Consider the following 22,670-nt stretch of genomic DNA (forward strand, 5'->3'; position numbering starts at 1 on the left):
ATCATCTTTATAGCCTCCTCTAGACCTGTTCCAACAGCTCCACATCATTCTTATGTTGAGGATTCCAGAACTGGACACAGTATTCCAGATGATGTCTCAACTTTCCCCCCTCTTCTGCCCCACAGAACGCCATGTCCTTTCCTTCCTCCGCCCCCCCCCCCCCCCCACTCCGCCCCACAGAACTCCGTGTCCTCTCTTTTTCCCTGCTCCAACCAGCCGTGGGAACGGGGAAGTCTCGGTTACCCATGTGGATGGATGTCTGGTCCCCACAAGCCTCACAGCGTGTCACAGCTCAGCTGCGAGTTGCAAGAAAAGCAACTGCGAGTTGCATGAGAAAATATTTCCTTTCAGCTGCAATTCCACACATTAACATCGCCACCTTCCCTCTCGGAGTTTGATGCAGGGAGCAGAGGAGCTGGTAGCTACAGATGTGCTTTATCCCACATCCCAAAGGCAGATCTGGGGATTTTTATTATTATTATTCTTTCTTTCTAGGAGCTTTCCCAGGCCCTCTTCCCATCGCTCTCTGCACTTCTCCTGTCTCACAACATCCCGCTCCTCCTGAACTGGCCCGTGGGAGCCAGTGGGATTTCCTGACGCTGCAGGCGGCCCCTGCGCTACCTGCCACGCAGCTGTGAAAAAAACATCTGCCGGGTCAGGCTTTCCTCCCGCTCTTGCCACTTGACTTTTCAACCCCCAAAGTGACGTTTGTCATTTATCGCGAGCATCGGAAGCGTTTCATCTGCACGGCTCCTTCATTCAGATAGTTTCTAGAGATATCATAGGGTTTATGTTTGCCGCAACAAACAAACAAACTCCAGACACGCCAAAGGGAAAAACTGAGTTCATAGAACCATAGAATGGTTTGGGTTGAAAGGGACCTTAAAGATCATCCAGTTCCAACTCCCTGCCATGGGAAGGGACAAATTCCACTACATCAGCTTGCTCAAAGTCTCATCCAACCTGGCTTTGAACACCTCCAGGAATGGGGCATCCACAACTTCCCTGGGCAACCTGGGCCAGTGCCGCACCACCCTCATGGTAAAAAAATTCTTCTTAATAACTCAGCTAAATCTCCCCTCTTCCAGCTTAAACCCATTCCCCCTTGTCCTATCCTTGCAGGAGCCCCTCCCCAGCTTTCCCATAGCCCCCTTTTAAGGACTGGAAGGTCGCTAGCAGCTCTCCCTGGAGCCTTCTTTTCTCCAGGCTGAAGAACCCCAACCCCCTCAGCCTGTCCGCATGTGGGAGGTGCTCCAGCACCATTTGCAGCCAAGTTAAAATACCAGATTACAACTTTAAAAGTTACAAACATAACAACAACAAAGCAACAAAATAAAATGCCGTGATGTTAAAATGTTATCAGCATTGATCGCTGCTTCAGTGACCCCCAAGGTTTTCCTAAGGCATCCCACCACTGTGAAAGCAAACAGGATAAACCCAATGAACATATTCCTAATTTCCACATGGGACATCACCCCTTCCTCCTCCTGGGTCTGGTGGGGGATTTTCTGACTGCTACCGAATAAAAGTTGTGCTTTCAAAATGCATCTCAAAGAAGTCCCTTTGTTTCCCCCCTCGCTGCACTGCAGCTCTGGCTCAGGGGTGCGATGCTCGTGGCAGTGCCAGGGGGAAAAAAACCTCTGTGGCTGCAGCCCACGGGCCCCTGTGAAAGGTGGGGGGACCCCCAGAGTACAACTCCTTCTTCTTCGTTTTTCCTGTTTCATAGGAAGTTAAAGTAATTGCCTCCACAAGCTGCTGCGGTCGTGGTTTTCAAATCGAGACGAGAAGTTGTTTTTCTCATGCTTTAAGGGTCTTTTTCTCTCCAGATCCTTACGCATCTGAGAGAAACACAAAGAGCGTCCAAGCTTGTGCAGCCTCTCACCCCCTCCCACATGCATCATGCCGGGACCTTCTGCCACCTCCGGTAAAATGGGGCACAGGGCAGGCCCTGCTTTTTTCAGTCTCTCGGCATCCTCCCAACACACTTGCCTTTCTGATTTATTATTTTTATTATCATTTTCTGGCCACAGAGGAGGAGCAGCGAGCAGCAACGCTCATTCAGACAGCTGTGATTATGTCCTGCTCTCTTATTTAACCCATCAGCGTAGGCTGTATCAGTTTATATCTGCTGAGGCGTTTGATATTATCGCCCATGTTTTACAGCGAAACACTAAATTTCATTTCTCATTGTCGCCTCCATCATTTTGGCTCCAGTTTTGCTGAAGTTCTTCAAAGTCCTCGTTGGACTGGAGTCAACCTAAATAGCATGTAAATAATTAATCATTTAAATAAATAACATGCCATCTGCAAATAGCAACTCGCTCTGAACGCCGGTTAATAAATATGTTAAACAACCCAGAAGGGAGTACAAAACCTTTAGCCACCTACTGCCAACCTTTTTAGAGATGAAAAGTGATTACCAAAGTTCATAGGAGCAAAAAAGATTATAGCTCCATTGACTCGCAATCCTGCTGCTGTGCAAACAGGAGGGAAAGACGGTCCCTGAGCCCAACGAGCCCCATAAACTGCTGGATTAGAATCATAGAATCACCAGGTTGGAAAGGACCCACTGGATCATCGAGTCCAACCATTCCTATCACTCCCTAAACCATGTCCCTAAGCACTTCATCCACCGTTCCTTAAACACCTCCAGGGAAGGCGACTCGACCCCCTCCCTGGGCAGCCTCTGCCAGTGCCCAATGACTCTTTCCGTGAAGAATTTTTTCCTGATATCCAGCCTGAACTTCCCCTGGCGGAGCTTCAGGCCATTCCCCCTTGTCCTGTCCTCAGTCCCTTGGGATTCTGAGGGACCACGGGCATTATTTCCCCTAAAGATTGGTAAACATCCCGATTAAAAACTGCAGTTACAGGAATGCACCGGGGAAATGAACTGCAAAATATCAACGGATAAGAGAGCACCATGAAGGATGATCCAAGGCACCGAATCTCTTCAGCAGAGGCCTGAGGCAAGGAGAGATGCCACTGAGATGGGCACGATAGACACACGAAACTGCGCCAAAAACACGGCACAACAGCAATTTTGGCTGACTTTTCCAATCAAAACCAACCTGTGGACACAAAATGAAGCTGGTGGCAGCAGGAGGCCGCAAGGACTGGAAGTTTAAATGGGCTCAGAAAGCGATTTGATAAAATTAATGGGAAAGACACCTCAAAGATCGCAGCGAACACCAAAGCACAGGCTGCGGCTCAGGATGATGCTCCCAGAGGAGCCGGGAGATCGGGGTGGGGGTGGCACTGTCCCTGCCAGGCCCTGCTGCACCCAGCGCGGCTGCTCTCGCCCAAAATAACCCATGGTTTAAAAATTAATGAGAGACTGGAGGAGGCCTGAGAGAAATGGCGCGTCCACAGGACTCACCGGTGGTTAAAGAAAGCACTCAGGCCACAGGTAAGGATGAAAATGCCACATCCTATCTTCACATCCATTTTCCTGAGCCAGGCGGGCAGCAGAGATGCCTGCTACAGAGGGTTTGGGTTTTTTTGCTGTTAACAAATCCTAAATAAAACAGAAATCACTTGTATCAGGAGCTGAGGAGCTCAGCAGGCGATATTCTGCCAAAGGGTGATCAAAGCAGCACAGTCCCCCAACCCAGGGTGAGGTCCCCAAAGGTGCAAACACTCACTCCCCCCCAGCAAACCCCTCCGGGGGGTGACCTCGGTCCTGTTGGATGCTGTTCCCAAGCGGAGCATCCCTGCCCAGCCCAGCCCCGGCTGCAGCAAGAACCGTCAGGAATAGGGGGCAGCGCCCGCCCCATCGCTGGGTAACACAGCACCCGCGCAGCATCCGCGCAAGGCGCTGCGCGCTTTTTCCAAGAGAAGCGGGGCGGCGCTGTCAGCCCAGCTCAGTCCCGGCTCCAGCAAGAAGCGCAGGGAGGACAGGGGGAGGAGAGGAGCGCCCACCCCCAGCCCAGCCCGGCTGCAACAAGAAGCGCACGGGGACGGCAGCGCCTACCGCATCGCCGGGTCGCGCAGCACCCGCGCAAAGGTCTGCGCGTTCAATTTTCCCAAGCCAGGCAGGGTGGTGGGAGCAACTCAGTCACCCCAACCCCGGCTGCAGAAAGAACTGCGGGGAGGGGGCGAGGGGGAAGCAGCGCCCACCGCATCCGCCGGGTCGCGCAGCCCCCGCGCAAAGGGGCTGCGCGCTCGCTCTCCCCAAGCCAAGCGGAGCGGCTCCCCCAGCCCAGCCTTGGCTGCAGCAAGAATTGAGGCGGGGAAGGGGAGCAGCGCCTTCCCCCATCCCCCCCATTCCCCGGGTCCTGCAGCACCCGCGCAATATCCGCGCAAGGGTCTGCGCGCTCGCTCGCCCCGAGCCGCGCGCACGGCCCCCCCGGGCCCCCCCGGCGGCAGCAGGAAGCGGGGGGGCAGCGCCCACCCCATCCGCCGGGCGGAGCCGCGCGGGTGAGCGGCTGCGCGGGGCGGGGAGGGCGCAGGGACCGCAGCGCCGGGGATGCTGCGCCCGCCTCCTCCTGCCCCCCCGCCCCCGCACGCCCCCCGCGCAATCATTTTATTTCAGCTGAAACAATAGCAGAATATCAGCATTTATTTGCAAAAAGCCGGCGCCGGGGTAAGGGCGGCGCAGCCCGGCACAATAGGGGCTTTGTTGGGTGGCGCAGGGCTCCCTCTGTGAACGGCCACCGCCAGCCCCGCTGCGGGATCGGCGGCGGTGGGGAGCGATGGGAGGCGATGGGGAGCGATGGGAGGCGATGGGGAGCGGTAGGAGGTGATGGGGAGCGGTGGGATATGATGGGAAGCGATGAGGAGCGGTGAGAGGCGATGGGGAGCAATGGGAGGCGATGGGGAGCGATGGGGAGCAGTGGGAGGTGATGGGGAGCGGTGGGAGGTGATGGGGAGCGGTGGGAGGTGATGGAGAGGGCAGCTCGGGGTGCAGCAGAAAGAACGATGCGAGGTCAAGAGTGAAAACGCGAGCGGCGTTTAAAGTTGGTGCCGGTGCACCACGGAGCGTATGGAATCTGTAGGAGAAAGAGCTTGGCTTGTAGCTGGCAAATGAAAAAGTCCCAGATGGGTTTGGAGCTCGTTGAGTGTGGGTTTGGGCACCGCCGGTGGTATTGGGAGGAGAAATTATATTAAATTGGGGTGCAGGGACCGTCTGGAGGAGGTAAGAGGCTCTATGAGGTCATGCTCGGTGCCGGGCATCTTTCTTTCTGCGGTGAAAAACCCACATCTGAGCCTTTGGGAGCTCTGTGACTTCTTCCTGAGATGAACGTCTTGTTCTGTTGCTCGTAGGCACGCCATGGATACGACCAGCCACAGCGTCCTCCTCCTCCAGCAGCTGAACATGCAGCGGGAGTTTGGCTTTCTGTGTGACTGCACAGTTGCCATTGGAGATGTTTACTTCAAAGCCCACAGAGCGGTGCTCGCTGCGTTTTCAAACTATTTTAAGATGATATTTATTCATCAGACGAGGTAAGGACGCACAGCTCTCCTCCTACCTTTTACCTGCTCTGTTCAATCTTCTGCTTCTTCTCCTTTCTAAAGGTATTACAGCCTAAAATTGTCAGTGGGGATGTTAGATGGCGTGAGATCCTGATCCAGCACACGCCTCTGCTCTCTAAATGTTCCCAGTCCAGATTGTGCTGTCCTTTAAAGGCGCCTTCCTAGTCAGCATATGCCCACATCAGGCCCCGCACTTCAAAGATGAGATATTTGCGTGACTGGGAAAGTAAACATTTAACTACCCCAGTCCTCCTGCAGTGAGACCTCACAGATTTGCAATCCAGGGATGTTCAGGTACCTCCTGTGCATGAGCAGAGTGTCCTTTACGTCGGATGAGCTTGTAAGCAAGCTTGCTGCTGGGTGGGACTGTCCCTTCTGGCAAGATCCATGGGCTTGAAGCAATTGAGAAGCCGTAGCCTTATCATAGTTCTGTGCTTCAGACTCTTGCAGATAAGGGCCGAGACTGAGATCGTAAGTTTATTTCAAGTTGCTGTTCGGATGCTTCACCTGGCTGGGTCAGGAGTGGTTCTGCAGGTATAACAACAGCAGTGCCAAGGTCTAATCTTGTCTCTGAGCTGGAGCTTGCTGCTTGTAATTGATGAAACCCTTCTCCATTCCCCTTCCAGTGCCTTTGCGAGATAATCTTTAGCCATCAGCTGCACACCCCTTCATCTGGAAGGGAGAAGATAATTTAATTTCCTTTCCAAGAGATGTTGTTTACTGACCCTTAAGCGCAAAGATTACACAGTAGCAGCAGCTGAATTTATTACCTAAACGCACATATATTGTTTGCCTCCTATTACTAGAATTCCACAGACTGGCACCGTGTAGCTTGCATGGCATCGCTGCGGTGCCGCGCGGCGCCAATTGGCTCTGTGTGGGAGTGACAGGGGGTTGGCCACTCTCACCGTCCCCGGCTGTGCACACGGTCTTTATAATCAGAGGGATAAATACACACTCGGGCATTTTGCTGTGCAAACAGGGCGCGTGCTTCTGCAGATCTTGGCGTGGAGCGCTGCTTGTTGTGAATTGGGAGGCAGGCAGCAGCACACATCGTCTTAACAGCAAATGGCAGAGCAAATGAATGGATCGGGACTGTAATTTGGAGCCCTGTATGTACTTAATCATCTGTTTTGTTTCAGCGAGTGCATAAAGATTCAGCCTGCAGACATCCAGCCTGACATATTCAGTTACTTGTTGCATATCATGTACACTGGGAAAGGGCCAAAGCAGACCGTCAGCCAGAGCCGACTGGAGGAGGGCATCCGCTTTCTCCATGCAGACCACCTCTCCCACATCGCAATCGAGATGAACCAAATGTTCTCTCAGGAGCTCATCCAGTCTTCAAACTTGTATGGGATCCAGATCTCGACTGCACACAAACTGTCAAAGGAATGCTCGGGAGCAAAGGAGAGTCTGCCTAAAGCGGGCAGTAGGTCCGCTGCCCAGGGTGATCACCCGCAGCTGCAGCTGTCTCTGGCCATCGGCCTGGACGACAGCTCCCTTGACCAGCAGATTGCTTGCCCCGCTGCTCAGCCTCCTGCCCTCACCAAGCCATCTGAAGAACGCCCGAAGCTCTCAGTCTCCATAAAGCAGGAGAGGTGTGACTCGGAGCCTGTGGTGTCCCAGAGCTGCACCCCTCCTTCTCCAGAGGTAGCAAGCCCCATCTTTGCTAAGGCCAGCCTCAGGGTGCACTTGTGTCACTACTGTGGGGAGCGTTTTGAGTCCAGGGAGAGGCTGCGAGAGCACTTGCACACTCACGTCTCGGGCTCGCTGCCGTTCAGCGTGCCAGCCTCCATCCTGGAGAGCAGCGACCTGGGGGAGGTGCAGCCTCTAGTTGAGGACAGGGAGGCTGGGGATGACCACCGGCTCGGGGCCTTCCTCCTCAAGGAGGATGAGCATCAGCTGGAGCATCCGAGCTGCAGCGACCTGGAGCCTCTACAGATCGGCCAGCTCTCCCTCATCTCCAAGGACCATGAACCGGTGGAGCTGAACTGTAACTTTTCTTTCTCGAGAAAGAGAAAAATCATTTGTACCATCTGTGGTCGCGCGTTTTTCCGGAAGAGCCAGTTGCTCGAACACATGTACACACACAGGGGGAAACAACACAAATACAGCCGCTGCCAGCGGCTGGAAAACCCCGCAACCCCCAGGTTTCATCCTTATTGTGACAGTGAGAGTGTGGGGAAAAGCTCCAGTTTATCCCAAGACCACTTAGGTGAATGTACACTGGAGTCGGATCTCATCCAAGAAAGCGTTGACACGATCCTGGTAGAGTAATTCTCCTGGGTGGCCTTTAGGTGCCGAAACTGGTATTTTGGCATTTTCCACCTAGTGAGCAGCTGCTCTCTGTAGTTTATTTTCTTCGACCACCATTCCCATTGCCTCTGAGATAACTGAAGAACTGCATTCTTTGATTTGTGTGCTTGCTTTTTTACTTCTCTAACTTTTATACTCAAGCTAATTCTTTCCTAAGTCCTTTTTGGAAGCCTCCATGTAACTCAGTTATATTTTTCATAAATTTAAATTTATTCTTGCTCTACCCTACTAGGCTGAAGACTGTATTGCTGGGTGTGAGTTTTAGGCATCATCTGATACGTTGTGCGGCACCTAGGACTGTCTGTATCTGGTAGAATTACTCTTCTGAAACTAGATGGGGGAAAATGTAGAGGGAATTATGAATTGTGTTTCCCAAACAGTTTGTTTTGATTAAATATCTCAAGGAGATGAATCCTGAAGTTTGTCTTGTGTAACTGCAGTTAGTAAATCGCTGCATAAATACATTTGAGAGCCGTAAGGCTGGTGTTTTCCAGGGAACCGGCAGTGTTGATGTAAGGGTAGCACCTTCCGCTTTGACAAGCCCTGGAGTCTTCATCAGTACAATCCTGCTACTGCATGAGCAGAGATAAATTTTGATGCCCCTCCAGGACCACATCCCATCATTGGACCATGCAGGGAGGAATGGAAGCTGCAAAGAAGCGTCCTGTCCTTTAGGAGGGAAGGGACATCCTAACCTAGATCTTTACAGGATTAAGTACTGTACAGATTTTCTCAGTGGAAATGATTTCTGACTCTATAAGCAGCTTGGAGCAAACACATGCTTAAATATTACAGTCTGTATATTTGCTAAGAGCAAATATATATATAATAATTTATATATAAAATTATATTATAAAAATTATAAAAATATATAATTTTTTTCTCTACTTGTGGAGCCACCATAAAATGGTAAAATGCAAGCTTTTTGCCTTTCATTTATCATTACTTTACATCTGAAGAGTAATTACTAATCCAAGAGGGATTTTAAATGGATTTGTATTTTCCCTCTATGTAGTTTTTCACCTGAGATACCCCAGGCTTCCCACTAGATGGTCTCCAACCCATCATCCCTCAAGAGATGCTCTTAATCAGAAGGGCCCAAAGAGGCACACAAAGTTCTCACAACACAGAGGTTTCTTTTGCAGTGAAGAGGAAAAGCCTTGTGAGCTGCTCCCGTAATCTCATTACCCAGTTTTTGAGAAGCTGGAGACTTCCTGCCAGTCCTGGTGGAGTTGAGTCATTGCCTTTGGAAAGGAGGAGCCTGAACAATGGTAAGAACAGTTATTGTCCAAATGCCTGCTCCAGAGCTCTTTGTAGTCCAGACCCTTGAGCCCTCTTCTTTGAAACTGTCCTGGAGCAAGAGCTGCAATTAAGTCGCTGCTGAATTAAAAGACCATCTGAGATCTTTGTGAGGGCGTCTGCTGCTTCTCCTGGACAGGGAGCTGCACACTCAAGGGTATGGATGGGCCACTAAGGGCATGGCAATTATTCCTTTCTTGTAGGGTTTTTTTTCCCCAAGAAAATAAGAAAGGATTTGTCACAGTGTGTAGAATGACTATGCTGGTGATTCCTTTCAGATATTTGTGATTGGTTGATAGAGATGCACAGGGGTTTAGGCAAAGAAAGCCCCAGTGGCCCATCCATACCCATAAAACACATAAAATTGTGTTTTACGACAAAGGGGAAAACCAAACAGGCTCTGAGCCTGCCGGGATGATGTTAAGAAATACGCACTGTGGTTTGGTGTGTACTTGCCTACTAGACCTTGTGCTCCGCTTGCTGTGTGTGCGTATTAAAGCTGCTCTGGTGTGCGTGCATTTTAATTCTGCTTAAAATGCCTTTCTTTAAAACAAAACCCTGCCAACATCTAGGCCTGCAAATGCTGCATCTGAGCACAGAGTGATTCAAATGGAGCATTTCCTAGAAGAGAGCCTTCTGGGTCTCTCCCAGGCTAACGGCATCAGCACAGACTGCTTGGAACCGGAGGGAGGTGCCCTCTGGCTTCCACTGACCTCTCTTTCTGCTTGATGGTTAAAAAACAAATTAAAACGGTATTTGACAGTAACTCTCTCTTTGTGACTGACACTTTACGGGGCAGGCTGGATGCTCTGGGTGCTGCTTGCTTCACTCAGGTTCCTACATTTAATTTAGGAACAGAGTTCCTAAATCTGGGTTGGGACATAACTGTAGAAAAGAGCTAAAAATGAGTTTTCTAACTATTCAGTGGGAGACGGGAGCCTCTGTAACTTCAACTAGATGCCTATCTTGCCTGGATGGATGGATATTGAAAGTTGAAGAGCCTTAATGTCTCTGCAAAGAAAACCAGACAGTGGTAACAGGGCTCATTAATGGGGAGAGTATGGAGAACAGCAATCGGCAGTGCCCAAAGGCGCCTCTAGGACATGCTGCTCACCTTCAGGCTGGTGAGAAGGATTGTTTTGTTCACTTCTTGGCCACTATAAGGGAGCTTTAATAGAAGCGTAAACTCAGGTAGAAGAGGTGATTGTTTATCCCTCAGCTATATGTGCAGATGTGCTGTAGGAGTGACTCCGTTGTAATGTCTGCAAACACATCAGTAAAGCTGAAATCACACTGAAATCAGCATTTGTGTTTGCATATGTGTTCTCTATGTCTTTGAAAACGTCTGAGTGTGATTTTTTTTTCTGTAACCACACAGTAGGGTGTACTTTGATAAAGCTTTGCAGTACTGAACATATGTAACATCAAACATCTGCGAAAGGCATTTTTTGCATCATTTCTAATAAAAGAAGTGCCTTTTCAGCAGTTTTCTGCTGCAAGTGTTCAAGTGCTGTTATAATTAAGGCAGTAGAAAAAGCTTGAGGGGCAAAAGTCATCAAGTTACATTAACTTGGAAACATCATTCTCTCTAAGTCTTATGAATATAAAATAATTTTAGAAGACAGTTACATTTGCTAAGCGAGGGCAGCAGCTGCTCCTGGATACATCATAAAAGATTTTATTACTGTATGTATATAGAGGAAACTTGGATTACTAAATGCTTAACCTTTATGCTGGTGTGTGTTTGAAAATCTGCCTGACTTGCACAGCTGGGCTTGGCAATTATTCCTTTCTTGTAGGGTTTTTTTTTCCCAAGAAAATAAGAAAGGATTTGTCACAGTGTGTAGAATGACTATGCTGGTGATTCCTTTCAGATATTTGTGATTGGTTGATAGAGATGTACAGGGGTTTAGGCAAAGAAAGCCCCAGGATGGTGATACTTGAAAGATGGAAGTTGAAGGACTCTGCGGAATCTCTAGAGCTTTACCCTGTGCGCAGGGGATCCAGCACCAAGGGTGCAGAGCTAATGAACCACAGGCACTGAACTGCTTCTTCTATTGGCTCTGCAGCTCATGTTTTATGAAAACATGGGAAGATTCATTGGTGCTCAGACCCTTGCCAGACTCCTCGGGCAGCTCAAGTTAACCTTTGAAATGTCTGTAAGTGCTGCAGAGGCTACAGCATAAAGTACTTTCAGGTCTATCTGGGTGCTGGCCTGAAGATGCCACCTGGAGCTGGCTCAACCACCAAAGCTTACTAAACAATTTAGAGATAAGCATTCTGAAATATTTTTAGTGCTCTGATGCTGAGCAAGCCAGGTCCAACACGGGACCGTGTTTGTTTCTTGGGCTGCTTAGGTTGCAGCAAAGAGTACAGAATAAAGGCCATTTATCTCTCCTTGCATCACAGAGTCTATTTTACTTTATAGTTATTTTACTGAGAAACTTGTTTTTCACCACCTGCAGTGCAGGCTAGAGACGCCGTTTGGTAGCACTTGTGCAATGAAAGCATTAGGCTGAACTTCTGCGCTACCAGTTTCAGAGGAGAGGGACTTTGATGCCTGTTACTTGTGTAAATTATAAAGGTAACACATCCCCTCTCAATATTCACCTGCAAATGTTTGGATTTTACCTCTCTCACCTTGAATTTTTGAGCAGCTGGCAGGGAGCGGTGCCTGCTGACTGCCCAGGAGGTGAAGCTGATGGCCGAGTTGTGCTTGCCCCATCTCCATACAGGATAAAAAAACCCTCTTGAGCTCATTTTACCTTAAGCATAAACTGTTGTTACAACACGCCGTCAGCCCTCTGGGTGCACCAGCCATTCGGGCAGGCTCTTCTCTCGCATGTTGTCTGTTGAACCACTGCAAAAGCGGGCAGCCGCAGATGCAGGGGATGCGGAAGGGCTGACAGCCCATCAGTGGGTGCAGTGCCCTCACCAGAGGGGTTTGGAACATTTGTGCGTGCTGAGAAAGTTAGAAAGAGAAAAGAAATTTGTGGTCAGGCTGTAGATCCGAAGCAGTAAGCATTGCAGTTAAAAATAAAACCGTGAAATAAAGCTATTACAGCCTTTCTAGAAAGAGCGTAGTGCATACAGAATGGTTTTCTGCTATTTTGGAGGCAGAAGGTAAACAAAGCCTTCAGAAGTGCAGTGAAAAGTGATGTGCAATTCAGCATCGCTGAATGGAACCGTGAACTACCAGTGGCCAAGGCGGGAGGTTTCTTCTTGGTTTGTCAAAGCCCTCCCATGGCAATCCACCAGCAGCAGGTCATGCCATACCCCTGCAATCATCTTCAGCTTCACGGGGGTTTTATATACCCTAGACTTTTCTCTCCCCTTCTTGCCACGGTATGCCAGAAAGAACTGCAACTAAGTGGGCTTCGCAGCAGTCCAGCTCTACGGAAATATATTCTGAGCAATAAGAAATCAGGAGGAAAATGGTAATGAGGATGGATCTGCCCTAACTTACGTGCCAGTTAGATATTTACAACTAGAGCTGTGTCAGGACTGAATTCCCCAAGCCGGAATTGCAGCATTTACAGGATTTGCATGTTTCATTAAGGAGAAGTAAGGACACAGCTTCAAAAGCAGTGTAAGAGAGGAAACGCTTCCACTAACTATTCTAAACTAGATGCTACACCCTCAGAACAAAGGCACAGCAAAACTCAAATCCTTGTCTGCTGAATTAGGCTGGATTCCACCTGAGCTGAGATACGCCCGGGAAGCTTTGCAGAGCTCGGGGCACCCCATGCGTAGTTTTACTCTCCTGGGATGCAGAGGGCAATGCCGTTAATGGCTCCCAGTGGCAGCTGGGCAAATTTTAGTCCATGCTAACTCTCCTGTTACTGGGACAAACACCATAAGAAAATGGTGTAAAGGGCTTTGTCACGCTTGGTGCTGGATTTGCCACCCACCAGTGGCAGGACATAAAGCCGGCTATAGGAACCAGGGCAGGGAAGCCACAGCTGAGAGCCATCTCTGGGTGATGCAGGTGGAGAAACCCCATGGTAGGCAGATGCACGGTGCTGTCGAGCCAGACCTCGCCAAGCTCTGGCCGAAACTGCCAGTGTGCCAGGGGCGGAGGCTCAGCGTCAGCCTCCTTTCCCCGCAGCCATCCCAGGAGGGACCCGCTCCGGCAGCGGTCACCTCCACCACCCTGCAGCAATGCTGGACCCAGCAGAGCAGGTGCCAAAACCTGTTATTAGGGGCCAAGCATTCCACTACCAGCCTCTGCTTATCCTGGTGGTGTGGTTGTGAGCTGCTTACTCATGGCTTTCACGAGCAGGCTGAGGGTGTGCATTGCTGTTGTGCCTATTGCACGCGCCTGCCAGCCCCTGGCTGCTGAACCAGCCCGTTCCCCAGCCCGCTGCGCCATGGCTGTGGGCTCACGGCTCCTCTGCAAGGTTCAGAGAGGCTCGAGGCGAGAAGCTTTCAGTGCTTAGGCCTTCCCTGCCTTGCTTCAGCGAGCAAACGAAATGCAAATGCAGTTCCAGGCTGTCTGGGCTGTAACAAAGCGCCACGCAGCATCCGCCCGCACTGCAACAACAACGCGCGACGCCTCTGTGCAGCAGCGCTCTGGGGGAGCCTTGGCAGGCGGAAAGCCAGTGGCTGAGGCTGCTGGCAGGAGCAAGGGGAGGCATGGCTCCTCCTCCCCATGGGGATGCTTAGAAGCACTGTAGGAGTACTTGCGCTTCCCACCCAGCTGCCATCTCGCCAGTCTCACATCGCACGGAGCTGTCACGGCACTGAGCCGTGACGCATTGGCACCTCAGCCTCGTGTCTTCATTAAAGTGGCAAACAGTGAGAGCAAATGTGACACGCGTTACTGTCGTTCCATCGCAGAGATGACAGCCCTCCCGAGATTAAAATTTGCTCTCTGAGACAACGCCAAAGCGATGCTCGATGTGCCTGTGCCCTCATAAGGACTTAGCCCTGGAAAGGCACCACTAGAAAGGACACCGTTCCCTGCAGAAGGGACCCCGCTGGGGCACCCACCTTTGTGGGAGTTGTCCCCTCTTCCACAATACAGAGGTTTGAAAGGAAGATCTCTGCTCCGTCTAACTCACAGACCGATGGGGTGACTGCCAGGCAGTTCTAGCGACAGATGATACTTTCATCTTAGCAATCTGAATTGCAAAATCTGTTTTCTTAACATCTCCCCTCCTTTTGTATCCAATATGTTTGTCATTTTTTATGTAACAAAACCTATTTTTAAATGCTGAGTTTGGGTGTTTTAGCCGCAATCTACTTTCCAGCTAAATAGACTTTCACCCCATTGCAGGAAAATGCCATCGTTCAGCACAGAACTGCACCCTTCACAATTCTCTGAAAAAAAGAGAAATGTTAAAGAGGTACTTCCTAAAATTGTTAACATATATTGTTGCTTAAATAATTATATAAGAAATAACACCCTCTGGTTAGTTTTTTTTTTTTTTTAAAAAAAAGTCACATTTAATGTAAAGATTTTATCTGGTTGCAAACAAAAGTATTTCATTATTTTAATACCACCCAACAAGAACAATTTCTCTGGGAGATAAAACTGCAGGTGTAAAATAATATTAAACCAAATCATTTAAATCAATCTCTTCTCTTGGAGCATTTCATCATTTCGAATTCCTGGTGCTGAAACTTTGAATCTGTAAGACAGTCAACCTTAGGGCTTTGCTGCCACTAATATGTGGGTCCATTAGCAGGGTCCAGCTTCCATCCATCCATCCATCCACCCATCCATCCCAACCACAGAACAAGAATCCCATGTATTTCATGACTTTACTAATTTTCTTATATACATTTGTGAAAAAAAACTCTTGGATTTTAATTTTTATACATCAACACACATAAAAGTCCATCATTTATGCAGGGACAGCATCTTAAATTCAAACGCTGGATTTCTGGCTGCTGTAGATTCGCTCCTTTGAAGCGTACGGAGCTGCAGTGACCTTCAGCATCTGGAGATCTGGCCCTACACAGCCTGCACATTTTTAGTGCACTTTTGGCATCCAGGGCAGGAAAGAAAATGCAATATTTATTGGTGTCATCATTGTCTACCAGCAATTTCCACAAGGAACTTTTCAGCACAAGCGCTTGTTTTCTGCTGGGGTCAGTGTTGACATAACAGAAAAAGCCTTCCCGGTATAAGTTACAGTATTCAAACATTCTTCTTTGCTACTAATATAAAAAAGCTGTGGGAAATGAGAATGTTCAAAATGACACAGCAAAGCAGGAATAGGGGACTTGCTGAATAGAGAGATGAATTTTTCCTGCCGAGGAGAACGCTGGAAATATCTGGGAGAAAAGCACAAGCTGTGGGATGAGCAGAAGAGCCAAATAATTCATTAAGATGCTGCTGCAAAGCAACCCCTTCCATAAATCAGAGAGGCAGCAAGCAACGAACTCCTGGATGTGGAGCCAGATGGCCCAAATCTATCTGAAGGAGGCTCTAAGAAACCGAGGTTATATATTATTCCAGCTTATCTCAGCTGTTGATGAGGAAAGTGGTCCTGAGGCCAGGGGCACCCTTTGGTGCTCTGGCTCAACCGGGCTGTCACATCCCCACAGTTTTCCTGGCCTGGTGCTCCTTCACAATACTAAATTTATCATTCTTTCTGCAAAAGAATAAATGTTTTATGAATGTTCAACTTTCTAATCATAATGAAGGAGTAAAAAGTCTTAATTAAGTCATTAGGAGCTGTTATGAATCTATAAACCCATCCTGTAAACCTGAAAGAATAAATAGTAATAATAGTATTAAAAATGTATAAGCCTCCAAAGAGTTCAGGTTTGCTACCAACTCAAAGATTTCTTTCTGCTCACCATAGGGCTGCCTGAAAAAGCTGGACACAACGCAACACCACCGTGAGTTTATGTTTTTATATATAAAAGCTCTCCATAGCTGCCCGCTTAATCACAAGGCAAGAAAACAATGGGTACATTCAACTTTAATGTAATAATCATCAGTTATATGTACAGCTATAACTGAGGGAAAAAATCAGCTGGAGAAAGGATGCAAACACAGCCCTGAATGCGGAGCAACGGTTGCAGGGGCCAGGCTGGGCCAAAGCATTTTTGCCATTCTCCTCTTCTATTGAAGACATTTCACCTAAAAGGCAATACTGAAATACAAGAAATCTTCCCAAAACTGCTTTTAGTGGACTGACAGAACGTGACAGCCTGGCCCCATGGGATTGTTTTTTGTTTCTTTAATAAAGCTTGGACATCCTCCTCCGGAGCCGACACCAGCAGGGCTCCACAGAGATGCTGTGGCCCTTTGCTCAGCACCAGCTTGCTGTGGTGCCCAGCGATCCCATAAGCAACCTCCAGCATCGGTATGGCCCTTCCTGGGGTGATGCAGCAGCTCCAAATGGACATATAAAAGTCCTTAAAAAGTCCCTTTCCAAACTATGGCAAAATACCTGGAAGGACCAGTATGAAGTACAAAGTCATTAAAAGTTTACACACTGAATTATATATATCTGATAGCTTATTAAATAAATTCACTGAAAAAGACAACACTTTTTTTTCTTTTTTTTAAAGCATTCTGTTTTTTCTTAAGTTTTGCTGGCACAGAAACAAGCTGTGGCGCTCACAGTCCTCTTGTAACAACAGAGATGCTTTATCAACGTTTAAAATGTGGTTGCGTACCGGGTTCTAAGAAAGTTCACAGCCCTTGTGTTTTAACAGGAATCCAAATCCTACACTGGGAAGGGAAATCTCAGCGTGCTGCCTATGGTCAGTGAGCAATTGCCAAGCCAAGGCTGCTATTTCTGTATCAACTGAGAAACACGCAGGAGAATTTTCTCAGAAGAACAGGCTGCCTCGCCCGCAGCTGTAGATAAATCCCAGCTGCGCAGATGCAATCCCAAATTATTAAAAGGCGCCTTTCTCTTGGAGAGCTGGTAGTCGGAGGCGATGCTCGCACACACGCTACGCTGGTGCAGACCCCCTTGGAGCCGGGCAGTTTGGGTGTTTTGATGGAGATTGATCTGGCCACACATTTTACAGCCGTGTCCCCAGTACCTCACGTCTAGATTTTTTTTTTTTCCCTGAGGACTTTAGTAAGATCACTCTGGCATTTCCCTGCATGCTTCAGAGCAAGCTACGTGGCATGTTGGAGCCAGCCGGAGCCCGGCAGCAGCGAGCCAGGCGTGATGCACATTTCCCAGGGGATGCTCAGCTTGCTGAAGTCGGCCAAGCTTTGTGGCCGGGGGGGGACGGGCTGCCCTCAGCACCTGGGGATGCCAACACCGCTCGGACCAAATCTCCTCTCCAATCAAAGCAATTCCAGTACCGGCAGCCCCATCGCAGCTCCCAAACTATATCAAGAACCAAAGCAACAGTTGACTGCTAACACACATGCGGTTCACTGCTATTTATATCACATGCCATATATAAAAAAATAGGCTACATCCAAGGACAGCTTCACCACAACATCGTGATTCAGACAGAGGAAGGCGAAGGGAGGAGAGGGGCTGCCTGCAGCAGGCACACTCCTGCTCGGCCCTCACCACCAGTGCTGCTGGGGATTTTGCCTGTTGAGCTTAATGGTGCGAGAAATGTGCCCCTGGCAAATAAAACAATGTCATTTTCTTGGCGTTCACGCAGCCCAGGGTCGGCAAGGTGAGTGGCTGATGCTGTCTGGAAACACAGAGGCTGCTTGTGACAGGGAAAGAAGCCGAATGAAAAATGCCACTCGCTGCAACCATCCAGCTTCATGCGACGCGACAGCAGGGGTGACCGCTGTTTCTGGCATCTGTGCATAGCAAGTACCCGTTTGCAATACTAAACGCTGGCCTGAGCCTGTCTAGCAGTGACGTCTTAACATAGTCTTCATGTTAACATTGCAGTCACTTCACCGTCCCTCATCTCTGCCAAACCCCAGGACAAACCTCCAGCCATGTCCAATGAATCCAGCCCAGCAGTGGGTTGGGCACTCTCTGGACCTTGCACTAAATGCATGGTACATCCCGAGCTACAGCATGAACAGCAGGGAAACCTGGCATGGGTGACGGCAGAAACATGGCCTCAACATAAAGATGCCAATAAATGAAACAGTCACTGCAACACCTCCATTTTTCTCGCCGGCGCTGTCTGAAGCGCTGTACGCGGCAGGGTCTGCCCCATGTCCCAGGATCCGGTTCATATAGACACACAACTGAACAGGCATGCAGAACGAACTACACCTCAGCCCTGGGAGCCCTCCGAGCTCTCCACACACCCCGAGGCCAAACGGAGCTTTAAATCACTCCCTGTACTTTTATTTCGGGGGCATCACGGCCATCACAGAAAGCTGTTGTGTTTATTCTGTTCCAGAGCCATTTCGTTGACCAGCTGCTCTATGGATGACTGAATGGCCGCCTTCACAAGGGAAGACGCGGTTTCTATGAGGAGCAATTCATACTGCTCCCCAGTTCTGTGTCCCTGGTCTTTCTCCTCTGCCTGGGGACTGCCACTAGCCTCGGCGCCCTCTTTTTTACCGAAATCAAAGCTCCCACTTGATTTTTTATTCCCTTTTTGCTTATTTCGGTGCAAAACTGGGGACGGCTCGTAGGCCTGGTCAGAGTCGGTGTTGTCAGAGTCCTCGGCTTCTGTGACGGTAATGACAATGCTGACGCCAATGCCCGTGTTTGCTTCTAACGTCACCTGATGGCCGGAGCAGCCCTGCACGCTCGCTGCATCATCTTTTGATGCTGACTGACTGAAATCTGTTACAGTCTCTTCAGCTTTGCACTCCTCAGGAAGATTTATGACCTTTTCTGATTCATCTTCAGGCAGTTCTTGGCAGATGTCAGGGATTTCCTGCTGCTCAGTGGTTTCAGGGGTGCTGTCACGCTGATCCTTGGAAATGGGCGCTTCGGGGACAACTTCCCTGCCTTCTGCAGGGGCTGTGGTTTGGGGGAGGCTTCCGTCCTGCTGTTTTTCCTGAGGTGCTTCATTAACGGTCTCTGAATCGGTTATCTCCAACTGAGCAGTGCACTCCGTATGTTCCTCTACATCAGGTGTGGGCTCCGTCAAGGGCTCACTCTTCCCAACAGAGTCAGTGCTTTCCTTCACCATATCCTGGTCCTCTTCTGCAGTGGCTGGGCTGAAGGATTCAGGCTTGTTTATCGGGGTCAAATCCTCCAGGTCTTCACTAGCTTTATTCAAAATGCCCATCACTTCATTTGCTTGAACACTGCCCTCTGACTCCTCCGCTGCTTCAGAGAGGCTGGGTTTTTTCTTGCCTCTGGAAAACCGCATGCAGGGCATCTTCACCCCAGAGCTTGCCTGTTTCTTTGGGAAACCCGCTGCACAGCCCTCCTCAGCATCCGTCTCCAGTTGCACTTGGGAATCAGAGGGCACCTTCTTCCGTGAGGTGGACTTTTGCCTTCTCCGAGGTTTTGTGAGATTTTTGATGGCTGCCCAGGCTCCTTTGGAGGATCGCAGCTGATTAGACGCTTTTGTCTCCCCTTGGTCAGCACTGACACATTGGCTTTTCTCCTCTGAGGCTCCTTCACATGCATCTTTCACAGTCAGCCCCTTCTTACAGGACTTCTTCCGCTTCTTAAAACAGAGCATGGAGGGTTTTTCTGCCTGTTCCTCCAACGGGGAGCATGTTGTCCCTGTGCTTTGAGTCTCCACCTCTCTTGTGTTCTCCATTTGAATTTCCTTAGCTGCCTTCGCCATATTCACTTCTCTCCTTCGTTTGTGTTATATTATTGATTTTCTTGATTAACGTATCAGACATGAGAACGGAAGAGATGCTCAGAGTGCGTTTTTTTTTTCCTCAGGTTGTTTTCAAAACATTTTTAGCTGCTTTTTAATGAGCTGATGTGGCAGTGAAGAGAAGTTCTGCTGAAGCTATTGCACCCACTTTATAACTCCCAGTTTGTCTTATTACTCATTTTATCACCTCTCCAAGGAATCTCAGGTAGACGTGAAGTTCGAATAGGCTTCTCCTCTTTGCTGTCCAGTCGCTCTCACCTCCGGGACAGCCCACTTCAAGTTGTGCTCGGTCTAACAGCATGACTATTTAATTGCCAGTCTGACATTACTCTTTTTTTGCCCCAAAGGATGACAAATCAAGCCAAGAGTTTACAATTTTTATTCACCCCACGGACCTGGAAAGAACTTGTACTTCCTGAGCCATCTGCAATTCCACACTGTACGGGGAGTTTGACTGAAGAACCAGCAGAAACAGTGGCAACGAGTGGCTGTTTTCTGCCCCCCAGTGACAAGGTCAGACGTGGCTTTGTCTCAGCTTTGCTTTCTGCTTCAGTTCCCCTTGCGGATTATGTGAAGTTTGCTGTCAAGCATGGTTGATGCTTTCATCTTTTATCTGTAACACAACAAACGAATGATAAGACATGTAAGGCAAATTGCCTTAAAAAAATATTAGTTTTTATGATTAACTGTTTTTTTTTTTCCTTTTAAATATTTCCTTTTGGGATGCAGACCAGGGCTGGAAAAGCAGTTCAGCCTCTGGATTCCCATAGCAGCTTTTTTCTGCTAATTAGCATCAATATCCAAAGGCAAAATAAGGCCACCGAGATGTCAGCCCAGCGATATTCCATTACAAAAAATACCGTTTTGCTATATTTTGGGAGGTAAAAGGGTATTTTTTTTTTTAACTGCCCATACTATGACAAATATATATTACGTGCACACACTGAGACACACACATATTTTCTTCTCCTATGGTTAGCTCAATTTTTTCTCCACTGCTCTACATGCACTCCTAGTTCCAGCAAGGGAAACTACACCCTAAGACAGAAGATATTTTTATCTTTAATGCACCATATGACAATATGCAAAAACACAGAATATAAAAAAAAAAAAAGAAAAAAGAAAGAGGCTGTGGAATACAAAGGCAAAATCACATGGCAAGAAGGCAGCTTATTTATACTACGTGCATGCCTTCCATGGCAACCTCAATTAACACTGCATGCGTTCGAGAGATATGTGATAGAGTAAGATATATGTCATCCGTTAAAATAATTAAAAACCCCCACTGCTTTGAAACATCACAGAATCATAGAATAGTTTGAGTTGGAAGGGACCTTAAAGCCCATCTGGTTCCACCTCCCGCTGGACCGTGTCGCCCAAAGCCCCATCCAACCTGGCCTTGAACACCTCCAGGGATGGACGTTTGTCCTTATGTCATGAGGACGTTTTGGGATAGAAAGATGCCAAAGCGTGTTGCTGCGAAGAGACCAACTTCTCCGGGACTGGCTCTGCCACTCCGGCCGATCCTCCACACAGTATTTCGTTCTTTCCATCAGTCCTGCGCTGATGGAAGCGGGGGCTCCGCCGGGCGCGCTCCCCCGAGGAGAACACCTGGCTTTTTTTTTTTCTTTAATGTAATTAATTCTATTCTAATTTAATTGTTTTAAGTAGAAAACGAGCCGAGCCGGCAGAGGAGCGCGCGGGGAGCGCAGCCGGTTGCGCGGCGCTCGCATCCCCGCTTCTCCGCATCCTCCGCATCCCGGCGGGTTCGGGGGCGCTGGAGGAGCAGGAGCCTCCCGGCACCCCCTCCCAAAGCCGAACGCCCCCGAGGGGGTGCGGGGTCGAGCCTGGACCCCCCCCGAGCCACCGCCCCCCCCGCGCATCCCCTCACCTGCGGCCCCATCGCTCCGCGCCGCGCGGCTGCGACACCGCCTCCCGCTGCAGCCGCGCCCCCCGCGGCCCCGCACCGCCCCCCGCGGCCCCGCACCGCCTCGCACCGCCCCCCGCACCGCCCCGCAGCGCAGCCGCCGGGACCCCGGAAAGCATCTCTCCCTGCCTGCGGAGCAGCATCCCTTCTTCTTTCAAGGAGCATCCCTCTCTTCTATCGGACGGACCCCCTTCTTCTCGCCGTCTTTTTAAGACAGCACCTTTCCTCTTTGGAGAGGCTGTACACTTCCCTGTTTGCGGGGTAGCAGCCCTCTCTCTTATGGAAAAGCACCTCTTCTTGTGGGGCAGCATCCCTTTCCTTTTGCAAGGAGCATCCCGCTCTCTTATGAGATAGCATCCCTTCTTGTGAGCAGCATCCCTCTTGGGAAGACAGCTTCCTCCTCCTCTGGAAAGCTGTATGCTTCCCTGTTTGCGGGGTAGCATCCCTCTCTCTTATGGAAAAGCACCTCTTCTTGTGGGGCAGCATCTCTTCCCTTTTGCAGGGAGCATCTCTCTCATGGGACAGCACTCTCCCCTCGCAAGCAGCATCCCTCTTTGGAAGGCTGCATCCTTCTTTGTTTGCAGGGCAGCAACCCTTTCCTTTTTGCAGGGAGCATCACCCTCTCTCTTATGGAAAAGCACCTCTTCTTGTGGGGCAGCATCCCTTTCCTTTTGCAAGGAGCATCCCTCTCTCTTACACGACAGCATCCTTTCTTGTTCACAGCACCCCTCTTTGTAAGACAGCTTCCTCCTCCTCTGGAAAGCTGTATGCTTCCCTGTTTGCAGGGTAGCATCCGTTTCTTATGGGATAGCACCCTCTCTTCTCGCAGGCACCATCCCTCTTTGGAAGGCTGCATCCTTCAGGGCAGCATCCTTTTCTTTTTGCAGGGAGCATCCTTCTCTCTTATGGGATAGCACTCTTTCTTCTTGTGCGCAGCAGCCCTCTTTGGAAGGAT

The 22,670-nt window shown here is 49.4% G+C and overlaps 2 protein-coding genes across 4 annotated transcripts; one reads left to right on the forward strand and one right to left on the reverse strand.

Annotated features, from left to right (window-relative positions):
- The first annotated feature begins 3,686 nt into the window (after positions 1-3,686).
- Positions 3,687-8,597, forward strand: ZBTB25 (zinc finger and BTB domain containing 25). 2 transcript variants are annotated; one of them, XM_054068932.1, is made up of 3 exons: positions 3,687-4,003; positions 5,263-5,442; positions 6,615-8,597. In XM_054068932.1, the coding sequence occupies exons 1-3, from the start codon at positions 3,687-3,689 to the stop codon at positions 7,750-7,752; spliced, it is 1,635 nt and encodes a 544-aa protein (XP_053924907.1). In that variant the 3' UTR covers positions 7,753-8,597. The 2 variants fall into 2 exon arrangements, with proteins under 2 accessions (XP_053924907.1, XP_053924908.1); XM_054068933.1 differs by lacking the exon at positions 3,687-4,003 and adding an exon at positions 4,427-4,582 and having other exon boundaries at positions 6,615-8,596.
- A 5,988-nt stretch (positions 8,598-14,585) lies between these two features.
- On the reverse strand, positions 14,586-21,752 carry AKAP5 (A-kinase anchoring protein 5). Of its 2 annotated transcripts, none has more exons than XM_054069070.1 (2): positions 21,680-21,752; positions 14,586-20,401 (listed from the first exon to the last, which is right to left on the reverse strand). In XM_054069070.1, exon 2 carries the CDS (start codon positions 19,747-19,749, stop codon positions 18,364-18,366), a length of 1,386 nt encoding a protein of 461 aa, XP_053925045.1. In that variant the 5' UTR covers positions 19,750-20,401; positions 21,680-21,752; the 3' UTR covers positions 14,586-18,363. The 2 variants fall into 2 exon arrangements, with proteins under 2 accessions (XP_053925045.1, XP_053925046.1); XM_054069071.1 differs by lacking the exon at positions 21,680-21,752 and adding an exon at positions 21,182-21,449.
- Positions 21,753-22,670: the final 918 nt, after the last annotated feature.

Source organism: Cuculus canorus, chromosome 5 (assembly GCF_017976375.1).
Source record: "Cuculus canorus isolate bCucCan1 chromosome 5, bCucCan1.pri, whole genome shotgun sequence".
Lineage (NCBI taxonomy): Eukaryota > Metazoa > Chordata > Aves > Cuculiformes > Cuculidae > Cuculus > Cuculus canorus.